This window comes from Drosophila guanche, unplaced genomic scaffold, assembly GCF_900245975.1.
Source record: "Drosophila guanche unplaced genomic scaffold, DGUA_6, whole genome shotgun sequence".
Lineage (NCBI taxonomy): Eukaryota > Metazoa > Arthropoda > Insecta > Diptera > Drosophilidae > Drosophila > Drosophila guanche.
In genome coordinates, this window is record NW_022995763.1 from 786111 (window position 1) to 805942 (window position 19832).

Here is a 19832-nt window from a genome sequence, read left to right on the forward strand (position 1 = left end):
ACACTTTTGAGGAGTCCAACAGTATTTGTCTGGTGTTAGAACTTATCACTTGGGAGCCACATTTGCCATCCAATAAGTGATTTCATTTGAAATCTTCATTTTCGGTTCAGCCAACGAACCGCGCAAATTTCTTACATAAATATATTACAACGAGCACTGTGGCCATAGTTCACCCACACATCTTTACAATTATATTATGCTTCATTTTATACATTATTAATCTATTTATGCACCTCGGACAGTGTCTAATATTTACGCCTAACTTTTTTTTTTTTTTTTAGATTATACAAAACAAAAACAGCTCATGATTTCAGGTTTGGTTTTAAAGCTACAATTGCTATTAATGCGATTAATGCTCTTTAATATCAATTAGTTGGATTTCTTTTCGCCATAGGTCATCACAACGCCCACAATTAAGGCGGCCACAGTGAATCCCTGGGCAGCGATACGGGTGCGCATCATCATTTGGGACATCTTGCGATTGCCAGTGCGGAAATTATACAAGCCCATTGTGAGCGCAGCGGTAGTGGCTATGCATCCTATGTAGGGGGCGAAGTGCAAGCACATTAATTAATATATTATTGTGTTTACATAACAGAAATTGTGATGAAATGCCGCAGACCGCTTACCAAGCGGAACCAGCGGGTTCTCCTTAATTTTGCGCTGTAGCTTTTCCTTGGTGGTTTCCACCTCAATCACGGGTCCCAGGTCCTGGCGCAGCTGTATCCAATCCAATTCCTCATCGGGAAGAGTTAGCTGTGACTTCCCAGACATTTTTCAAGCTATTTTCAGGAAATAAAATTGTGTCAAAACAAAAAATTATTTTTTTTTGGTTTGGTATTTAATCGCATTGACCAGATACTTCAGTTCGATGATGGGGCGTCGATATTTTCTAGACTATCGATGGTTGTTGATGACCCCATGCATAGTATATTCTTACTATTTAAACAATATAGTGTGTTTCGATTCACAACTCCAAATTAGCCTCATTAATAAATTTGGCAATTCTCTTAAAAAGAGAGGCTCCTTTGTGAGCAATAACTCCTTAAAATCTTTAAAGCGATGAAAAATTTTACATTTTTTCCTAATAATTACATGTTGTTGGCAGGAGAAGATTTCATGATCCGCATTGTAGAGAAGGTTGCAAACTTCGCAAATGTTATTGTTTCTGGCTTTGATTTTGTGTATAAAAAGTTGATCATATGTTCGATTAATTGACAGTCTATTTATGACCTTTATGTTTTTTGCACTTCAGTCGAGAGCCCAGGTGCCATGGTTTGACAGGAATTTCATTGTAAATTGACGCAAAATAAATTCCTTTGGTTTTTAATATATCCTTGTACTCATTTTTTCAATCCGTCTGAACTTTTATTTTAAATTTTCGGATTACTTCATCGAATTTTAGGGGTAAATTAAAAAGTTTGCCTACATTAGTGGCTGATTTGGCTAGTATATCAGTCTTTTCATTAATGGCAATGTTCTTGTGACCTGGTATCCAGTGCACAATAAAGTTGTTCGTGAAGGAATTGTCAATGTTGAAGTGGATTTCGTCTGTTAGGTAGGAATTTGATTCATTGCTCTTCAGAACATTTAAGGCGCCTTGACTATCACAAAGAATAACAGTTTACTGTATGATTTTATATTAGATATCTTTACAGACGTCAATACTGCTTTAATAATACAGATGAGGAACTATTTTTATTTCTAACGATAGCTAATGTTTCTGGGGTAATCTAGGACACCTACACTATTTCCACCATCGATGGTGGCCACTATCGATGTTTTCCCAGCCCGGGTTTCCTGCGGAACTATCGATCAAGTATATAAAAATTACCTTTTCAATTTAAAAATATACCTTACTCTTAAATCAAATTCCTCGACTTTGATCTTCTATTTGATATTACCAGGTGGTTAGGACTCTCAGCTTTAAAACTTTAATTTGGCTCGAATTATCATTCAATTCTACACAAGATTGGCTGATTTTACCTCTCTATTTGAAAAGGTCTACACCTAAAGTTAAACAACAGAAAGTACTCATTCCTTACCTATCTAATAAGAACGCGCACTGTAGCGCAAATGTAGCTTGAAGCTATAGAAGAATGAAGCTATACCTTCGAAATCAGCATATCGATGAAACCGTTCGATCGCAAAATTTAAAATAACTCGGTGTTTTTTTTTGTGTGCAAAATATTTTTGAATTGCATTCATTATTTAGTGTACAGTTTGAGTCATAGTCGATTATTTTCTCATTGCATTTAATGAAATTCTGGATTGATCTGATCTGATCCTTTGTAGAGTTAATATCCAAAATATGCCCCATCCCATATGAAATATGTTGAGATAATATTGCAAGCGTTGTGCTCATCTTTCCGTCACGGTTTGTTTATTTCTTCGGTACAATTAAGGTTCAACAATGTTTCCTTCTTATTTTCTTGCATGTGGTCACAATAATTGCAATAATCATTTCATGCCTATTCTGCTCTTGAAGTTCAGTAGAATACGAACATTTGCAGACTTGTTTGGGTTTCGGTCTACAGTTTTTTTATTGATTTTCCAATTATTTTATATACTAGATTTTCTGATAAATAGTAAGCGTTTTGGTAAATATTTATATACCAGTGTATGTTTTCAAAGAAAGCACCCATATTAAGCTTTAATAATGAATTGCCATCAGTTTAGTCCCTTGGCTTGGACTGTTCAAAAACCGTTCACAAAAGTTGTCTGCTGGGTATTTGTGACCTCACCAACACGCTTACATACAGCTGCATTATTTTCACATTGTTTCGCTCTTTATAAAATGAGAGAGAGCGAGAGAGAAAACGAGAGAGGCACTTGGGAAGTACAGTCAGACGGGGAACGCAAAATGAAACATGTGTATGTAGGCAAGGGTTTCGCTGTGTGCGTATGTACGTATACCCCGCGTGCATGTATTAATGTGTTTGTATTGATGCATATGTATGGTATGCCCGCTTGTAGAAATGGGATGGACATACAAATGTACATAGGGATGTACCATTTGGGATACACACAAGTAAAAATAAAACATGCCCGAAATTTTAAATTGGTTTTATGTTGGTAGAGCGTTGCGTCCACAGCATAACGTAAAGTATTCTTACACTACACTCAAATATTAGCATGATGTAAATTATAAATATATTATAGGTAATGGTCATAAAATACTGTTTACAAGCATACATTGATAATGTACATATGTATGTAGATTCATGTGTATGCTTTGTCAGCGTTTCTTTATGTACATATGCATGTACATATAATGATATGCTTTTATAGGGCGGGTATAGAGCGCATACGTACATACACATACATACTTATGTACATAAGTTTGTATAGAAGTAACAACCCAACATTTTTTATACGGCCTGCTGCTGCTGCTTCCCTCCACCACGTGTATGTACATTCATATATATGTACGTATGTATTGGCTCTGTCGAGAGAGAAAGAGAGTGAGAGAGAGAACTGTGCTCAGTAAACTGTACTAAGGGTATATCAAATAAAAGGTAGGGGAAGCATGGTGAGCGCGCTCTGTGCGGCAGTCAAAACAGCTTCAGAAGCGTTTCAGACGGTATTGCACCAAATTTAATGATGGAGAGAGGGTGGAAAACAAAGTAGGATAACCGAATAGGCGACTTGCCTCACCCTCTGTTCCATCTGCCTTGTGCCCACAATATATACATACACACAAACGTACACAAAAATACACACACAGCTGCGCATTCAACGCATACAGAAGTTTTGGCGTAACGTAGACCCTGGCAAGACGGCAATTCAATTCAAAGCCTTTGCATTCGCGTTGTTGGTACGGTACTCTCTGTGTGTGTTTTCAATCAGGCGAGCGGAGCGGCGCGCAAACCATCTTTTCCGCATTGATAGCAACAAAAAAAAGAACACAACACATTGCTGCATATGTAGCGTCGTTTGTTTATTTTTTAGTAACTAAAAGCAAACAACAAATTCCCCCCAACAACGCGTTACGTACGTTACGTTTCGTTGCGTGCGCTGTCGAGTGCCGTAAGAACCGGAGTCAATTTCAAAATTACCGTGTGGCGTCTGCCGTGTACATACATATGTACAGACGTAAATGCGTTGTGTGTACATATAATAATCAATACAACGTCGAATAAATACGTCTAGAACAGCAATTGAAAGCAGGCCTCAAACCAAAGCTGAAATTGAAACAGAGACTCCATTGCCATTGACACAGTGCTTACGTTACGTTGAGTGTGTGTGTGTAGTGCGAGAAAGAAACGGCAAGAAAAGAAGGAAACTCCTTAAATCCCAGCACTATTCGTAGTGCTCCACAAAAAGAACATTAACTAAATAAACCATTCGAACCGATCGGCTCCGTTATGGATCACTTTCATCAAATACAGGTAAGCTTGTGTGCAGGTATACGGCATTTATTTAATGTTCGTACGTACATATATACAGAGAGACACACATACATAAGCAAACATAAGGCGTGCGGCCTGGTCGCTTGCCGCGTTTTCGTTGAAAGTTAATGATTTTCCCGCCAATGCCAATACATATGTGCAAGCGTACCATGTCAAATGTACAACCTTAAATTGTTGTAAGCATTTCTACAGAAAAAAAAACGAATTTAAGCGTACCCAACCCAGGTGGAAATTTTGTCCGTGATCATTGGATACATACATACATTAGAGTGACTGGCTTGTTGTATATCTATGTGTGTGTACCTGTACATATGAATGTGAATTTGTTTAAGCGTTTTTTTTGCACGTAAATTTGTTTTATGTAAAAAGTAACTAATACATTGGAGAGTCTCGTTTACGTGTGTGTGTGCGTGCATGCATACAAACAAAAGCGACGCTGTACAAGCGAAATTTTATTTTGCGTGCGCATCTAGGGCCGCCATTTTTTTTATTAGTTTGTACAAATATATTCATGTCCAGTATATAATATATATTTATAAAAATGTATGTGTATATTTATTTATTTACACGGTTGTGAATATATTTACTTTGGTTAATTGAGAAAAAAAAACAACAAAAATATGAATGTTGAAAGTAATGCGCATTGATAAATGCTTCACTAACACAACTATAAAGCCTGTTTATGGATATGAATGTGTGTGTGTGTGTTAAACTAGAATATGCACACCGAAATCACGGCTTGCGTAATCTAAAATTCGCTGTATTTTTCCCCCATATGTATGTACATAATATATGTATGAACATCCATGCAAGCATACATACATATGTGCACGCAAAATGCTTGGCCAATTCTCATGCTACCAACCATTTTCTCTTTCTTTCTAACATGTGTGTATGTTCATAAGCGTGTACATGGGTATGTATGTATAGTTTTCAAGCAAAGCGTTACCCACGTGTAAAATGGTCTTTCAATTGGTTCATAATCAAACCATTCGAATTGTTTCTTTCACAAATAAGTAAAACAAATGGTATTACTTTTGTTTATAGAGTGAGACCCGTCCCGTACGAAAATATTCTATACAAATTAAAGCTTTTCTTTTGTTTGCCCCTGGAGAATCTGCCATTCAGCCCCGTCATTGACTGTGTCTGTGTGACACCCTGGTTCTTTGCCGGCCCTGGCACTGGAATCAAAATAAAAGCATTTGGCGAAACTGGTTCACCAATAAAACGGAACCGGTACCACAAAAGACTGTGCGTCTCTTCCCCCAAAACGCATTCTAGCCTTTTATCTAAAAGAAAAACAGCTGAGAGAATGTTTTTTTTATGCGTTGTTTAGTCTAGCACACTAGCGCAGGTATGCATTCATTTGTATATACATACATAGATATGTACATGCATACGTATGGATGTGTACACAATGTGGGGCCATAGAACGCAATAGAAATCGATAACCGAGATTTTCGCCGGCTGTTTGGAAATGAAACATTTTCCTCCGGCTTTTTTCTTTTGATTGAAATGGATCCGCACAGACGAACACACTCGAGCACATGTTAATTCACTTATATTGAAATACAATACTTATTTAGCTTTTAATTTGCTTTTCGTAGAATTTTGTGTAGTAGAGTTTTGTTGTTTTTTTCTGTTCCGTTGGTTTGCATTCGACCGGAGTATCGCTGTCAATGCAATTGAAACCACTATGGTTTATTAATCACTAATCCAAACAAACCAACCCGCACATGTCCATTAATGTTAATCAATTATTACTGAGTTAGTGATTAAGTAGTGCGATGCCAGGCGCGAGACGAGTGTCCGGGGACTATAGCCACAAAATCGTAGTTGCTGCAGTAGAAAATAGTTGGTAGTTGTTGCTAGTTGTAGATATCCTAATAAAAGGCCATAGCCATTAGACACTCTCCGCTCCGGCTGGCATCGCACACACCTCTAATCACAAACACAACCAACAAACCTATTGATCAGCAAACCATTCAACACTATCAGCAGCAACTGGCTGCGCAGCAACAACAACAAGTACAACAGCAACAGTTGCAACAGCACCAAGTGGTGGTACAGCAGAATCAGCAGCAGGCGCATCAGAATAGCTCCAATACCGCTGCCGGTGTTGGCACCCAACAGCTGTTCACATATAAAATGGCCAGCAGTTTCCCGAATCCAGCCACGACGATGGCCCAGGTTGTGGCCACGTCGAACGCTGCCGGTACCACAGGCTATGACTATCGCCTAAATATGGCACAGGCTGCGGCGGCCGCAGCAGTGCCCGGCTCCCAGTGGTGGTATTCGGCAGCCAATCAGGGCCAAGTGGATGCCAACACAGCTGCCCAACTGCAGCAGCAGCAGCAGCAACAACAGCAACAGCAGCAGCAACAACAGCACCAGCAGCAACAACAGATGCAACAGCAGCAACAGCAACAGAATGTAATCAATTCGGCGGTAAGTTATTGCAAAATAATCCACACCCAAGAACCGATCTTTATTAATATCGTATCTCGTCGAATCCTTTGTTTGTCCTTTGTCCCTCGACAGAGTCCAATGGTCCGAGGTGGAAAGGCTGATGCAAAACCGAGGGGCCGAATGACTGCATACGCATACTTTGTACAAACCTGCCGGGAGGAGCACAAAAAGAAACATCCCGATGAAACCGTGATATTTGCCGAATTTTCGCGCAAGTGTGCCGAACGGTGGAAGGTAACAAAACCCTGAACTCGCATGGAAACCCCCATGAACATATATGTTAATCAATTATTCTTCCCCTCGCAAGACAATGGTGGATAAGGAGAAGAAACGTTTCCATGAAATGGCCGAAAAGGACAAGCAGCGCTATGAGGCTGAAATGCAAAACTATGTGCCGCCCAAGGGTACTGTTGTGGGACGTGGCAAGAAGAGGAAACAGATCAAGGACCCCAATGCACCGAAACGTTCATTGTGAGTTCGTAGCAAAAAGCAATTTATAACAAAATCATTTTGGCCAGCCCAAAACTCATTCATATTTGAATTGAATAATAACCTGAAAATATCCCTCATAGGTCTGCGTTCTTCTGGTTCTGCAATGATGAGAGAAATAAGGTGAAGGCTCTGAATCCAGAATACGGTGTTGGCGACATTGCCAAGGAGCTGGGGCGCAAATGGTCCGATGTTGACCCCGAGGTTAAACAGAAGTACGAGTCGATGGCCGAGAGGGACAAGGCACGCTATGAACGGGTATGTACAGATACAGCAACGCATTTCAGTGGGGAACCATTTTCGATGATAACTTATGGTTTGCTTTTGGGTCGCTTTTGCAGGAAATGACCGAATACAAGACAAGCGGGAAGATAGCCATGTCCGCACCATCGATGCAAGCGTCGATGCAGGCGCAGGCACAGAAGGCCGCGTTACTGGCCGCCGCCGTGCAGCAGCAGCAGCAGCATCAACTGGACGAGCAGCACGACGACGATGACGGCGATGGTGACGATGATGAGAACCAATAGGAGGTCTAGCCTAGTAATACTCTACACTATTTATACACACTATCGTTGGGTCTGCTGTCTCATCGTGTGGTAGATATAGAGCGAGAGCAGAAGATAACGAGAAACATGAACAAGATGTCGTCGGACTTGGCGGTTTAATCTATTATCCAGGTTAAACCAAACCACCGATCGACGATGTGTGTTATATATATGCATATATATATATATATATATATAAATATGAAAAGTAATGCATAGTTTTTTTTTTTTTGTAATAATAAGTAATCAAATTTCCATGAATTAATTGAAGGAGAAACAAACAAACAAACAAAAAAAAACAAAAAATCACAAAGAAACCTTTTATAAGTTCGTATGTTATAAGATGAAATATGATTAAGTAATGGTTAGATTAAAGCCGACATTCAATCTTTGTCTGTCCAGCAAAAACAAACAAACCCTTATTTGTGCTAAGTTTTCTCCTAAAAAAAAACAACAATTTAAACAACACTCAAGAGAAAAATCAATCAAATCAAATCAATCAACCACAAAACAACTCTCGATCATGATATCAAGCATATTGTCACTTCATTCTCTCTCAATATGATGAAGAAGCCCCTCCATTTATTAAAGTTAGATTTCTCCATGGAAACAAATGGAACCAAACCCAAAAATCCCCCCCATCTCCCATCATACAATTAATGCGTTTACTCGTACACGAGTTGCAAGACGTGATATAAAAACAAGAAAACAAAAAAATACTTAACTCAGTGGCGGGTGATATCTCTTCAAACAAAAATATCTGTCTCTCTATATAACAAAAAGAAAAAAAGAAAATTATGTATCATAATTGTGCATCGTTTTCGTTTGTTTTTTCCATTTCTCAATTGATATTTTTTTTCTTTTTACACCACACACACACACACACACACACACAAATACACATATTACATTTAAAAAAGACCATGAAAAGAAATCATCCTAGGGCAGCTTTTTGGGGGGGTGCGCTTACTTCAATATAAACAAGAAAAAGAAAACAAATAAATATAGTTTTAATTATGATATGTAAATATAAAACTACATTTCAAGCGCGTTGCTGGGGTCATAATAACACGTATATAAACATATTACCCATATACGGAATACATCTTAGGTTGTTATAACACATATACTGATGAGACAGACACGCCACGCCGCGGGTGGGGGTAAAAATCAAACAAAAAATGGACATTGTTGACTTCTTGGCCATGTACATACTATTGAAGTATTATTTAGACGAGACTATCTAGCAGTTAACGGAGATCCAGCAGCAGCAGCCGCGGATCTAACATGAATCTAAGAGTATACATAATACCATATAAGAAAGACAAAACAAAACATAAAAACGGGTGGCTACAACAAAAATTGAAAGTATTCTCAGAGTGTGTGTTTTTTTTGTATGTATGGTGAGGCTGTAAGTAAAATGATATTTTACACCCAAGCCTTAAATACAAAAACTCCAGTTCCAGACAAGAAGCGGACATACGATATAAATATATATATATATATATATATATAGTAGTAGGGAGAGGAGTGCGTGCTTCCCATGCAGGAGGAGCTCTGGCATATGCTTTTAATTGCATATAGGAAAGTGACTGCCCGACCATCTCGTGCATGGGCCAGAGGCACTCCCTTGTGCTCCCTTCTTCGGGTGGATAGTGTGTGTATAGGCTAAGAGATATCGAGTAAAATTAGTAGGTTTATAACGTGATTAGAGGTGGATTAGTGGATGAGCTGATCCCATGTACAGACCAGACATATGGTTAGCGCTGCAATTGAGACTCGCAATTAACTTTCCCCCTCTCCCCACGTTATATATTATTATGTATGAGGCGAGGCGAGGCAATGTATATGTATATCAATGTATATATATTTTTAGCATCATTTTTGCTAGAGAATAACTCGCCACCGAGATTATATCCATAGAGAGGGAGACCCTTTTTTAAGTTGTAATTTTCTACGAGAGATCGAGATCACACGACAATGATGATCATGACGATGATGAAGAATGACGGCAAAAACTCCTCAATAAAAACATAAATTATGACTATGAAAATACAAAATTCCAGTTCCCTGTGCGCTTGTTATAAGAAAAAAAAGAAACTAAACTATTATAAAAATAAACTTTTAGAAAAGAGATTCTTGTAGATGAATATGATTGTGTTCTCCAAAAAAAAACAACAACAAAAAAAAAACAAAAGAACATTTGTCTTTATTATTCCTTGCCGTTTCTTCCACCACTTTTATGTTTTGTTTAAACAGAAACAGCAGAACCCGACACACAGAGAGAGAGAGAGAGAGAGAGAGAGAGCTACTACAATATCACCCAAGAAGAATCCAAAATTAAATCAAATCATGACCGAGTTCCTGAACTTAAAACAAATGTGTATGGTGTGGTGTGTGGTGTGTGTGGTGTTTGTTTAGCGATACTATATCTGTATGGTAGCTACTAAGAGGTTTTTTTTTTTTTGAAACATGCATAAAACACAAAAATATAAATTTTTTTTTCTATGAACTACAAAAACAATCCTGTAAAAATAGTTGAAAATAAATATAATTTAGCTAGATGTACGCTTATGAAGGCAAAACGGTGTGGTAAAAGCTTCCTCTATGTTCATGGATTTTGTGCTGTCAGCTGTCTGCTGTCCCTGTCTAGGAATAAAGGCAGGCCTTCCGTCCGTGCATCCCTGTACACCTCCATTACACCCATTGAATGTTAGTGTTCTCCCATAAGAGTAGCCAATACTCGGACTCTAACCCTCGGTAAGAGGCGAAATGCATTCATTTGTAGACTTTTGCTAAATACAATAACTACAAATAGTACCACAAAATTTTTGTGTTTTTGTTTTCGTTTCGTGACTTGATTTAGGCTGGTTTGGGCATGGTTTATTCACTTTCGGTGAGGCTTTAATAAATTCTGATTCAAGGCAACACACAAGAAGATATTCCATTTTGTGGACGATCGATCGTTTGGACTTTCAGAATAGTCATTTTGATTCAAGGCCAGGGTAAGGTAAGTGTCTTAGCCCATTGAAACGTTTTGACCTATTGCAAGCCGAAGAAGAGTGGAAAACGGTACGAACTTGATGCAGAAATTCAAATTAACCTTTATTTGTCGTTCCTAATAATTGTCTGCCTGTATCACACCCTGTGACAACACTCAAGTTTTCAACTGCAATTGCGCTAGAATTAATTATTAACTCACGTAGAATATTTTGTATGGTTGCTTCTCTCTGTCGCAGATGTATTGCCTTTATTTGCTTCGTTTTTGGGTGGCTTATAATAGTTTCGGACATTTATTTACTGCACGCCACCAATTAACGGTACTTTAATTTAAATTGGAGCTTTTAAGCTGGCGCGCCTCGAGAGTTTTCGATAGGCAGCCAGGAACTGTTCATACATCCGTATGAACTATACAAAACTATCGAAGTAGGCATTTGCGTTGTTGAAAAATCTGGAAGCAAAGCTCAATCTGTTTTGAGCAAAGCTCTGCCCGTAAAATTAGACACAAAAATACTTATTCGTTTTGGGAGTGACTAACAAAAAGATTCTCAGTATTGTGTGTGCCAAACAATAAAGCAAATTGTGGATTAAGCATGCCGCCAAACATCAAGGCGCAGGCAAAAACAGCTTCAGAGGTAACCGTCGATTCAGCAGAGATGCAGCCGAATGCAGCAGATGCCGTAGATGCCGTAGATGCCGTAGATGCCGTAGATGCCGTAGATGCCGCAGATGCTGGCAAGGAGGAACCAGCCACCAGCAACACCAGCACTGGTGTGCTATTCGAGTCTGATGAGGGGAACGAGGGCTTCCAGAAGTGCGCCGACGGCCGCAAAGTGACGCTCGTGTGGCGCAATATCCTGGCCTTTGGCTACTTGCACTTGGCCGCCCTCTATGGCCTCTATCTGTTGATTACTTCGGCCAAATTGGCAACAATTGGTTTTGCCTTGGTGCTGTATTTGTGCTCTGGACTTGGCATCACTGCTGGCGCCCATCGCCTGTGGGCCCATCGCTCCTACAAGGCCAAGTGGCCATTGCGCGTGATGTTGGTCATCTTCAATACAATTGCCTTCCAGGACGCCGCCTATCACTGGGCCCGTGACCATCGCGTGCACCACAAGTTCTCTGAGACAGACGCCGACCCACACAATGCCACACGTGGCTTCTTCTTTTCACACGTTGGATGGCTGCTCTGCAAGAAGCATCCGGAGGTAAAGGCCAAGGGCCAGGGCATAGACCTATCCGACTTGCGTGCCGATCCCATACTCATGTTTCAAAAGCGGTAAGTAGAACCAACAATCCTGTGCCCACGGGTAATCCATGTTTATTTTTTCAGCTACTATCTGTACCTGATGCCATTCGCTTGCTTCCTGTTTCCCACCATGATACCGATTTACTTTTGGGATGAGTCCCTTATGAATGCCTGGTTTGTGGCCACCATGTTCCGCTGGTGCTTCATCTTGAACGTCACCTGGCTCGTCAACAGTGCTGCCCACAAGTTTGGTGGCCGCCCCTATGACCGGTGGGTGTTTAGATTATGCCCAATCGGCAGCTATTCCTTAATTTACTTTGCATTCGGCAGTTTCATCAGCCCCACGCAGAACATATCCGTGGCTATTTTGGCTTTTGGCGAGGGGTGGCACAACTATCATCATGTTTTCCCCTGGGACTACAAGACGGCTGAACTTGGCTTCTATACCTTGAACTTTACCACCTTCTTTATTGATTGCTTTGCAAAGATTGGCTGGGCCTATGACCTGAAGACCGTCTCCCCGGCCATTATCGAGAAGCGTGTGAAGCGCACTGGCGACGGCACTCACGCCACCTGGGGCTGGGGCGACAGCGATCAGCCAAAGGAGGAGATAGAAGACGCGCTTATTTTACGCAAAAAAGCAGATTAGACACAAAAAATAAAACACAAAACAATGAAAGACAAAACAAAAAAGACACATACAAAAAAGCATTCAATGCTGATAATGAGCGGCTTTAGCCGTCAAATAACTACAAACAACAGATGAATTTAAACAAAAAGACACTATACCAGGCGCCTGCTACAAAAAGAAATGGCCATATATACATGTGCCATACCATTTACATATATATATATATTTTATTTTATTTTTGTTAGTTTATAAAATATTTACAATGAGCAAAATTCTTGATGTTTATAAACCTAAAGGAAATATATATATATATATTTATCTGGTTACTAAAATTATGCATTTAGTGTCTCATTATTAATATTTCCAATTGCAGCAAATGGAATATTTAAAATTACATTTGAAACTCAACCGTTTCCCAGCACTGCACGCACGCTTTGCAGCACTGCCGATTTTTTGAACAATTTTGAACTTAAAAGTATTTATTTTTGAGTATTTCTTTGAAAGTACTTGGCGGGAAATGGGAAGAATCTTAAATATTAAAATCTTCCAGACAGTACGTACTTGATTTAAAGCAATACAATTGAGAGGGAAAACAATAATTAAATTTAAAAATAATTTTTAAATTGAATTTTATTCAGTTTCCTAATACTAATTCCATAATACACACAGCACTGCCGTTTGTCCTTGCATAGAGGCACTAGGCGAGTGTTTGTCAAACATGCTTCCGGGCATTTTTGATGTCCTGTCCTTTGTTTTGTAGGCAATGCCGCGCAGAGATATCTCGTCCTGTACGACCTCCATCATTTGCGGCCAAGAATAATATTAATACAAATCATCCAGAAATACTCCATTCAAACTTTCAGCTGGCCCTGATGGTGAGCTTGACGGACCCTAGGGACTAGAACCTAATAAACATTAGCATTTAAGTTAAGTTAGTTGTTTCTTCCTATTCATTCCCTTCACGCTTTCAAATAAATACTCAAAAATACAAATACAAAAAATACTTTTAATACCTTTTACCGACTTTTTACGAGTTTTAAACATTTATGAGGGCTGATTAATGAAAAAAAAGGAAAAATCAAAGGAAATGCAATTAATTATAGGAACTGGAAATTAATATATTTGCCGGTAAACCCATTGGATATATATACATATATTTGGGAGGCTGCGCTGTTGCATCGTATTCGATTGCCACAAAAATGGTAGTCAATTGTAATTACTAGAAAGCAAGACCCTCAGCATACATCAAATTAATTTATCAATCGAATTAAATTATATCTCCATTGCTGAAAGTCCCAACGAGCTTATAATATTTAATCGAATATTTAAATTGGGTAATATGATTTTCATGGGTATATTTTGTCAATGAGAAGGTTTATATTGGTATATTTTTTGAGAGTCAAGAGGTATATTTTGTCGATAAGTCCGCGGTCACACTGCTGAAAAGAAAATAAATCAACAAGTAGTGCCCCACCATTTGATTTCATTGCAATTGCCACCCCACGACCGTTTGATTTCATTGCAGTGGAAGTGGTGAGAAACGTGAACTTCCCAGCCAGCCAGCCAGCCACCCAGGCAGCCAGATAGCAGCCAGCCGTATGGTTTAGGCTGTTGAAACACATCCGGAGTCCGGGACCGTTCGTACTTGCGAACGTGCGTGTGGCCAGAATAGATTTACATTTTGGAAGCAAAGCAGCAAACAGAAACAGACGAAACGACGATACGATGAGCTGCTTCAGTGCAATGAACGCACCGCTGCTGGGTGAAATGGAGCAGACGATTGGCATGCTGGAGCGGGGCACAATTGTGACGAAGCTGTACGGCAAGCAGAGGCGTCCGGATCGTCGCCATCTAATGCTTATCAGGGAGACGCGTCAGCTGTTATGGTCGACAGTGGCCGCCCATACGCCCCGCACCGACTTCGAGGGTACAATACAGCTGCGCGAGATCCGTGAGATACGTGTGGGCAAGCACTCGAAGGAGTTCCGCCTCTTTGCCGACGATTGCCAGCGCTACGAGAACAGCAAATGCTTTGTCATTCTGTATGGCAATCACTTCAAGCTAAAGAGCTTCTCCGTGGTCGCCCTATCCGAGATCGAGGCCGACAATTGGGTGCGTGGCCTGCGCTACATGGTCAAGGACACAGTGAACGCCTCCTATCCGCTGCAGATTGATCGCTGGCTGCGACGCGAATACTATCAGATCGAGAATGTTAACTCACATTCGGCCAAATCGTCGGAGCAATCCCAGACGCAGGTGACCATCAAGGACTTCAAAATGTTCCTGGCCAGTGTCAGTTGCAAGATGACCACCAGCAAATTCATGGAGTGCTTCACTGACGATGTGCGGCGAAAGCATGACCTAAAGTTCGATGACTTTTCGCGTCTCTATCAAAAGCTTTTGCTGCCGCAAAGTTTCGCCAACATTCTGTGCGGTGGAACGGCCATTTCCAGCACATTTCCTTACTCGGAGGATCAGCAGACAGTGCGTCCCGCGGAGCTGAAGCGTTTTCTGGAAACCGAACAGCGTGACCTGAATGTGGGCGAGCTCAATGCGGGCTCCATAGCCGGCTTCATACGTGAATTCGTGCAGGATGTGGAGCGTGATGTGCAGGAGCCCTATCTGACGCTGTCCGAGTTCGTCGACTACCTCTTCTCCAAGCAGAACGATCTGTGGAACAGCAAATACGATGCCATCTTCATGGACATGAACCTGCCGCTCTCCTCCTACTGGATAGCCTCGTCGCACAATACCTACCTGACGGGCGATCAGTTCTCCAGCGAATCATCGTGCGAGGCCTATGCCCGGGCCCTGCGCATGGGCTGCCGCTGCATTGAGCTCGACTGCTGGAATGGCCCCGACAATCTGCCCTACATATTCCATGGCCACACAATGACATCCAAAATCAAGTTCATGGATGTTGTAAAGACAATCAAGGATCACGCCTTCACCACATCCGAGTATCCCGTCATACTTTCCATCGAGCAGAATTGCTCCTTAGAGCAGCAACGAAACATGGCACAGGCGTTAATTGAGGTATGTTCCCACATCTAATCCTTGGCTGATTCATGCGCTAATTGGCTACCCCCTTGTTTCTTTGTTTTGGGGTTTTTTTGTAGGTCTTTGGCGATATGCTACTCACGCAGCCATGTGACCGGAATGAGCAGCATTTGCCTTCGCCCTACCAGCTGCGCCGCAAGATAATTCTAAAGCACAAGAAGCTGCCGCAATACGATGAGACGACATTCAGCGGCGTGGGCATAACTAATGGTGGCATAACAGGCGCTGCTGCTGCTGCTGCTGGTGGTGGTGGTGGTGGTGGTGGCGGTGGCGGTGCTGGCTCATCGCTTACCCATCGATCATCGTTGGGCGGTGGCGTGGGTGAAAATGAGGGTGATAATATGCGTAAGGTATTCAAAGAGGGGCTGCTGTACTTCAAGGATCCCGTGGACAAGTCCTGGAATCTCTATCAGTTTGTATTGACACAACAAGAGCTCATCTACTCCTCGGAAATCAGCGAGTCACATCGCAATGGCACCTCGGAGGATGATGATTTTGGCTTATCGTCCTCCTGTTCCCTCAACAACACCATGCAACAGAAACAAAAGGACACCTCGGCCAATGATGAGCTGCATTTTGGCGAGAACTGGTTTCATGGCAAATTGGAAGGTAAAACCAAAACGCAAATATGTTTGATGAGAGATACAGCTCCACAGAAGCTAATATCTGTTACCCGCTGTCCGTTAAATCGATCGATTGATATCACCAAAGCCACTATCTATGGCACGGAACGGTCGCTGGCCATAAAGATTGCTTCATAATTACAGCTGCCGTGCCATGCGAGTGACATATGTATTTATTGCTATCTGTGCTCGCGCTGTATCTGCCTATCTGTAATCCCATATCTCTTTTCCGATACGGAGATATCCACTTAAAAAATTTACCCATAATCTACACACCGTCTGGTCCGTGTTCCCAAACCACTCGAAACAGTTCAAGTGTATATAGATGGACATATATTGGATATATGTATCTAATATTGATCAGCCAACAATAGCTTTTAATGTGCAGCAGACTCTTGTTACATCAAACACTCAATCGAATGCATTTCTCTCTTCATAAATCTATGGCATCCCCAATTTTGGAGTTACAAAGTTACCAAATGGCGGAATTTTAAATTGGAATATTTGCAAATATATGTTGGCCATATAATAACCGTTTACAGCGCATTGAGCAGCATTGATCATACCATTTGTTATGCATAAACCTTTATTGATTATTATAGATTTACTTATTCCATTCCATTGACGGATGTTTCACGTTACTTTTGGTTTTTTGTTTCAGGTGGCCGCAAAGAAGCCGACGATCTGCTGCAAAAGTATAAACATTTGGGTGATGGAACATTTTTGGTGCGCGAATCGGCCACATTTGTGGGCGACTATAGCCTCTCGTTTTGGCGTCGCAATCGACCGAATCATTGTCGCATCAAACTGAAGCACGAAAGCGGCTCCATTCGCTACTACTTGGTGGAGAATTTCATATTCGATTCTCTGTACTCGCTGATTGTTTACTATCGCAAGAATATGCTGCGCAGCTCGGAGTTTTCGATAATACTTAAGGAGCCAGTGCCACAGCCGAAGAAGCATGAGGATCAGGACTGGTTCCATCCCAATACCACCAAGGAGCAGGCCGAGCAGGGCCTGTTCAAGCTGGAAATTGGTTCGTTTTTGGTACGCCCCTCGGTGCAGAGCATCAATGCGTTTGTCATTTCGTTCACAATCAATCGAAAGATCAAACACTGTCGAATCATCCAAGAGGGCAGACTGTACGCCATAGATACAATGCAGTTTGAATCGTTGGTGTCGCTCATCCATTATTATACGAGAAATCCGCTGTATCGCAATGTGAAGCTCTGCCATCCGGTGTCCCAGGATCTGCTGCGACAGGCACTGGCCGAGCATGCACAGCAGGGCGATCACAGTGGCGGCCAGAGCGATGGCAATGGGGCCTCCAATTACATGGGCTCCAACCTGGAGGAGCATGTCACCTGCAAGGCTCTGTACAGCTACAAGGCCAACAAGCCGGATGAGCTGTCCTTCCCCAAGCATGCCATTATCACGAATGTCCAAAGGAACAACACCATGTGGTGGATAGGAGACTACGGTGGCATGATAAAGAAGCATTTGCCAGCCAACTATGTTAAGGTGAGGGATCTAAATCGATTAAAAGTATACTTAAATATAAATATGTATGTATTGTTTAGGTGATTGATGCCGCCACGGAGGATTACAATTCAGTGAATGAGGAAGGCACCGATGGCCGCACCGATTCGATTGAGATCTATGGCGCCGTCGCGTCGCTCTTTGAATCGAATGAGCCGGGCATTATATTCAAGCTACAGATACAAACGCCAACGATGCAGAATCCGTTTGTGATTGGCTTTGATAATCAGGAGACGGCCTACGAGTGGATAAAGGCCATTCAGGAGGCGGCCCTAATCGCTAGTCAACTGGCCACAGAGCGGCGCAAAAAGGAGCGCACAGCGCGCGTGGCCAAGGAAATGTCCGATCTGATAATATACTTTCGGAGTGTACCATTTCGTGAGCACTCTTGGATCTTCCAGGAGATGTCCAGCTTCCCCGAAACGAAGGCCGAGAAGCAGTTCTTTCAACAGAATACGCCGCTCTTTCTCTCCTATCATCGCAACCAAATCAGTCGGGTGTATCCCAAGGGACAGCGCCTGGACTCGTCGAACTTTAATCCCATGCCTTTCTGGAATATTGGATCTCAGATGATAGCCCTCAACTATCAGACGGGCGACAAGGCCATGCAGCTGAATCAGGCCAAATTCCGGAATAATGGCCAATGTGGCTACATCCTAAAGCCGTCGTTCATGAAGCTCGAAACTTTTAATCCAAACAATCCGCTGTCCGATGGCCTGAACGAAGTGCGTGTTATCATACGCCTGATAGCGGCAAGGCATCTGTTTCGCGGCGGTAAATCAAATAATCCACAAATTGTGGTGGAAATTATTGGCGCCAGCTTTGATACCGGCATCAAATATCGCACCAAAGTCAATGAGAATGGCTTCAATCCGGTGTGGAACGAGGCCTGCGAGTTTACCGTGCGCAATCCACAGTTTGCCATCCTCCGTTTCGAAGTGCAGGACGAGGATATGTTTGCCGAGACACATTTCATAGCGCAGGCCTGCTATCCATTGACCTCTGTGCGCCAGGGCTATCGCAGTGTCATACTGAGAAATAAGTTCAGCGAGGAACTGGAACTGTCATCATTGTTGGTCAACATTAAGATAACAAATATCACATCCACTTGATCAGCCACAACCTGGGAGTATCGTAAAAGCGCACACACAACAAACTGAACAAAACTTAAAGGGCATTCCACTTGATAAATAGTTCTGGAACAAAAACCCATTTTACATTCATTTTTTTCAAGCATTTAACGATGGAGGAGGCTAGGGTTGGAGCACTCTCCACTCTACCCGCCCCTCCCACATATTTCTAAAGCGGCAGAATCCGTGCAATATATTTTATTCTATGTCTATGTCTATTATTTACCGTCTATGTCTACACTAAAGCCAATTGATAGAGAATTCATTTTTTATCTGTGTGTGTTTTAAGTCAAGCCTTTTTCAAGTATAGTATTTTCTAGTTATATTTCTTTAAGTTATTTTCTATGTACCATTTTCGCCTCTACCTGTTTCATATGTATGTCGTCCCTTCTATTCCGTGTTTAACTGATTAACGAATGTCTCCTCATACACATATCAAATCATATCCACGTTGTACACGTACAAACCAAACAAACCCCCCTCCCCCTATACTGTTTAATGTTTACACTATTTTAATGCCAAATAAAGATTTACCGGCGTTAGTTGTCTTTTAACTTAACAAAGATTTTGATTTCACATTTCGTAAGTTTGATAAGTTTTGCACTATTTCTGTGTACATCATAATTTCTATCTATTTCTGGGTACAGTTTACCACCACTACTATTCACCCAGTTGCTTGCATCGC

At 41.4% G+C, this 19832-nt stretch overlaps 4 protein-coding genes across 7 annotated transcripts; 3 read left to right on the forward strand and 1 right to left on the reverse strand.

Annotated features, from left to right (window-relative positions):
• Positions 1-168: 168 nt before the first annotated feature.
• Positions 169-827, reverse strand: LOC117591039 (HIG1 domain family member 2A, mitochondrial). The gene is made up of 2 exons (XM_034284134.1): positions 630-827; positions 169-539 (listed from the first exon to the last, which is right to left on the reverse strand). Exons 1-2 carry the CDS (start codon positions 772-774, stop codon positions 370-372), a joined length of 315 nt encoding a protein of 104 aa, XP_034140025.1. The 5' UTR covers positions 775-827; the 3' UTR covers positions 169-369.
• Positions 828-3794: 2967 nt separating this feature from the next.
• On the forward strand, positions 3795-8672 carry LOC117590964 (high mobility group protein DSP1). Of its 4 annotated transcripts, none has more exons than XM_034284020.1 (6): positions 3795-4391; positions 6390-6860; positions 6954-7115; positions 7195-7352; positions 7454-7628; positions 7712-8672. In XM_034284020.1, the coding sequence occupies exons 1-6, from the start codon at positions 4368-4370 to the stop codon at positions 7895-7897; spliced, it is 1176 nt and encodes a 391-aa protein (XP_034139911.1). In that variant the 5' UTR covers positions 3795-4367; the 3' UTR covers positions 7898-8672. The 4 variants fall into 4 exon arrangements, with proteins under 4 accessions (XP_034139911.1, XP_034139910.1, XP_034139912.1 ...); XM_034284019.1 differs by having other exon boundaries at positions 3798-4391; positions 7189-7352; XM_034284021.1 differs by having other exon boundaries at positions 3798-4391; positions 6411-6860; positions 7189-7352.
• Positions 8673-11493: 2821 nt separating this feature from the next.
• Positions 11494-12981, forward strand: LOC117591040 (acyl-CoA Delta(11) desaturase-like). The gene is made up of 3 exons (XM_034284135.1): positions 11494-12194; positions 12249-12434; positions 12495-12981. Exons 1-3 carry the CDS (start codon positions 11509-11511, stop codon positions 12811-12813), a joined length of 1191 nt encoding a protein of 396 aa, XP_034140026.1. The 5' UTR covers positions 11494-11508; the 3' UTR covers positions 12814-12981.
• Positions 12982-14230: 1249 nt separating this feature from the next.
• On the forward strand, positions 14231-19706 carry LOC117591025 (1-phosphatidylinositol 4,5-bisphosphate phosphodiesterase gamma-1). The gene is made up of 4 exons (XM_034284112.1): positions 14231-15831; positions 15915-16464; positions 17140-17999; positions 18059-19706. The coding sequence occupies exons 1-4, from the start codon at positions 14521-14523 to the stop codon at positions 19127-19129; spliced, it is 3792 nt and encodes a 1263-aa protein (XP_034140003.1). The 5' UTR covers positions 14231-14520; the 3' UTR covers positions 19130-19706.
• The last annotated feature ends 126 nt before the right edge of the window (positions 19707-19832 follow it).

Coding starts and splice junctions, on each gene's coding strand:
- LOC117591039 (XM_034284134.1), bottom strand. CDS start 774: ATGTCTGGGAAGTCACAGCTAACTCTTCCCGATGAGGAATTGGATTGG. Junction 540..629: donor GAACCCGCTGGTTCCGCTTG/GTAAGCGGTCTG, acceptor CCCCCTACATAG/GATGCATAGCCACTACCGCT.
- LOC117590964 (XM_034284019.1), top strand. CDS start 4,368: ATGGATCACTTTCATCAAATACAG. Junction 7,353..7,453: donor AATGCACCGAAACGTTCATT/GTGAGTTCGTAG, acceptor TATCCCTCATAG/GTCTGCGTTCTTCTGGTTCT. Junction 7,629..7,711: donor ACAAGGCACGCTATGAACGG/GTATGTACAGAT, acceptor TCGCTTTTGCAG/GAAATGACCGAATACAAGAC.
- LOC117591040 (XM_034284135.1), top strand. CDS start 11,509: ATGCCGCCAAACATCAAGGCGCAGGCAAAAACAGCTTCAGAGGTAACC. Junction 12,195..12,248: donor ATACTCATGTTTCAAAAGCG/GTAAGTAGAACC, acceptor TTATTTTTTCAG/CTACTATCTGTACCTGATGC. Junction 12,435..12,494: donor GGTGGCCGCCCCTATGACCG/GTGGGTGTTTAG, acceptor TGCATTCGGCAG/TTTCATCAGCCCCACGCAGA.
- LOC117591025 (XM_034284112.1), top strand. CDS start 14,521: ATGAGCTGCTTCAGTGCAATGAACGCACCGCTGCTGGGTGAAATGGAG. Junction 15,832..15,914: donor TGGCACAGGCGTTAATTGAG/GTATGTTCCCAC, acceptor GTTTTTTTGTAG/GTCTTTGGCGATATGCTACT. Junction 16,465..17,139: donor GTTTCATGGCAAATTGGAAG/GTAAAACCAAAA, acceptor TTTTTGTTTCAG/GTGGCCGCAAAGAAGCCGAC.